This window comes from Anomaloglossus baeobatrachus, unplaced genomic scaffold (genome assembly GCF_048569485.1).
Source record: "Anomaloglossus baeobatrachus isolate aAnoBae1 unplaced genomic scaffold, aAnoBae1.hap1 Scaffold_205, whole genome shotgun sequence".
Taxonomy (NCBI): Eukaryota; Metazoa; Chordata; class Amphibia; order Anura; family Aromobatidae; genus Anomaloglossus; species Anomaloglossus baeobatrachus.
The window spans coordinates 417,501-420,135 of NW_027441975.1; the positions used below are offsets into that span (position 1 = coordinate 417,501).

A 2,635-nucleotide genomic window follows, 5' to 3' on the forward strand; every position below is an offset into this window, starting at 1 on the left:
TCAACCGAAGTGGAAGAAACAACTTTCTCCGAGGCTGCGGATACATCATCAGCTTCTGCCGCTAAACGGCCCTGCATCCCTGCTGCTGGCACAGGGACTGACCCCGGTGTTTTCAGCTTTACATCCGCTGCCAGTGATGCTGATCCGCCACAATCAACATCTTCTTCGGCGTCAGCCCGAAACCTGACATTACGGCGGAAGAAAGCAAAGGGAGTTCCAGTGGCCAAAAATGTTGCTGAGCAGTGCGACGAGCTAACCTGCGAGACTTTGTCCCTGCTTAAAAATTCTGCTTCTAAACCAAATTCAAAGTGTGATTTATTTGCTGCCAGTCTTGGCAGCCGGCTTTCTGACATGTCGAAAGAGACGCAGTCAGCCTGTATGATGGCTTGCTGCGCCCTTTTTGACGGTTTTGAAAAGCCCCCCCCCCACATCCACGTGTAGGTGACCTTCTTAATCTCATTCTGGATGCTTTTTCACCCACCCAAATAAATAGACCTGTTCGAAACCTCCCTCCACAACCAAATATGGCTTATTCATATAATATGCATCCCCAAACTCAAATAGCTGGTGCAGTAGGTAACACAAATTATGAAACCCACTCACAAGCAGCTGCCCCTTCCACCCAGGCTGATTCTTTTGGTTATGTAACGGAGGACTTGTATCGCTTGTAAAAAGTTTTGCACTCCCCAGAACACTTACCCAAGTTCAAATTTTTAATTTTGATTCTAAAATTGCTGAGTCCAGCATGGCCTGAAGTGGTACTTTGCACGCTGCGACATCGCTAGCCAATGATAGCGATGCAGAGCGCGATAGTCCCCGCCCACGGTGCTGATGAGATATCTTGTGATAGCTGCTGTATTGGTATTGTATTGCACAACTTGATGTCAGGTCAGGCTGCTCTGCGGAGCTCAGGTGAAAACTCAAGATTTTTATGTTTTTAACTTTTCAGGTCCTCACCCAGTTTTGTCATTGATTGTCATTAAAGAATATCTTTTTCAGTAATGTAATTTTATTGTATGTTGAAATAAAACAATTAAATTGACAAACATGTATGTGTTGGTTGGGGGAGGAAAAAAAATGCATAGAATTTTTCATGGAATTCAATTTAATAAAAAAATTTTTTGGCAAAAAGGTATTCAAGCAATTTTGTCCATATATTACCTTAAGCGAAAAAACAAATACATATTGCAAAATGTATATACATAACACACTATCAGATGAAGGGTACAGCAGATGTCCCATTGCTGTCTGCAGATCTGGCTGCACATCACATGCACAGACTGTCTGCGGCAAATCACGTACAAAAACGTCCCCTTTTCATCGGTAGTGTCCACGTGACCAACAGGTCTGGAGGATCCCTCTAGCCATCACACGGGTCCGGATCCAAGCTGCGCCGGCTGCTGGCACAGGGGCATCACATTTGCCATTCACCTTGTCCCATGGGTGTCTGCTGATCCGGCTGCACATCACCGACACAGGAGTACTGCCAGTGCACGGCACCTTCTGGACTCATGAAGTAGTCAGTGAAGGATTCTCGCACCAACACACCCGAGTTAGTTGGTCTTCCCGAAGACACGTTGATCACTGGATTAAATTCGGCCTGCTGTGTTTCCTCAACTTGCTGAGAGCTGTACTCTCGAGCATAGTTGTGGAGAACACAGCAGGCTTTAATCACAGTGTCAACGGTTTCTGTTTCTAACTGGATGGTTGTGTGTAGAATCCTCCACTGACTAGTCAGGATTCCAAAGGTGCACTCCACATATCTGCGTGCACGACTCAGCCTATAATTAAAAATCCTCCGCCGGGTATCCAGTCCCCTCCGTGGGTATGGGCGCAGCAGGTTTGGCAATAAAGGAAATGCCTCATCCGATACCATCACAAAGGGGAGTGGATCTGTGGAGCCCGGTAAAGGTTGTGGGGCTGGGAGCGTTACGCAATCCTGGAGAACTTGCAGTCCAATCTGTGATGTTCGCAACACACGAGAATCCCCCGTACTGCCATAAGCACCGACATCGATGGCAAGAAATTTGTAATGTGCATCAGCCACCGCCATGAGGACCACCGAAAAATACTTCTTATAATTAAAGAAGAGTGATCCTGATCGCGGTGGCTTCTGCACTCTTACATGTTTGCCATCGACCGCACCTATGCAGTTGGGGAAGTTGGCCACAGTTTGAAAGCCTGCTGCAACCTGAAGCCAAGTCTCCTCGGTTGGGGAAGGCATCACCATGGGCTGCAATTTCTGCCAGATCACGCCACATGTGCACCTCACAATTTCAGAGATGGTTGATTTACCAACCCGAAATTGAAGGTGCAGGGATGTGTAGCTCTCTCCTGTGGCCAGAAATCTGCAAAATACAAAGACAAAGAATTAGAAATAGATACAAAGAGAAACATTGCATGCATGAAAATGAACTCTTCACATGATCCCAAATAAAATTAAAAAAAAAAAAAAAAATTGAAAGTATTTTTAAAAAATAATTACCGCAAGGTGATGAGCAGCCGCTCCTCAGCAGAAATTGACTTCCTCATCCGGGTATCCGCATAACATAAATCAGAATGTACAATTGATAATAGACGATCGAAGGCGGGAATAGTCAAGCGACAAAACGAAGTAAACTTTTCTGGAAATCTG

At 45.5% G+C, this 2,635-nt stretch overlaps 1 protein-coding gene across 1 annotated transcript in view; it reads left to right on the plus strand.

Moving 5' to 3' along the window:
- LOC142261051 (uncharacterized) overlaps window positions 1–441 on the plus strand; it is a 3,819-nt gene extending 3,378 nt beyond the window's left edge. The window contains exon 4 of the mRNA XM_075332091.1: window positions 1–441. This exon is cut by the window's left edge and continues 61 nt beyond it. Coding sequence (XP_075188206.1) covers window positions 1–441 — 441 coding nt within the window.
- The last annotated feature ends 2,194 nt before the right edge of the window (window positions 442–2,635 follow it).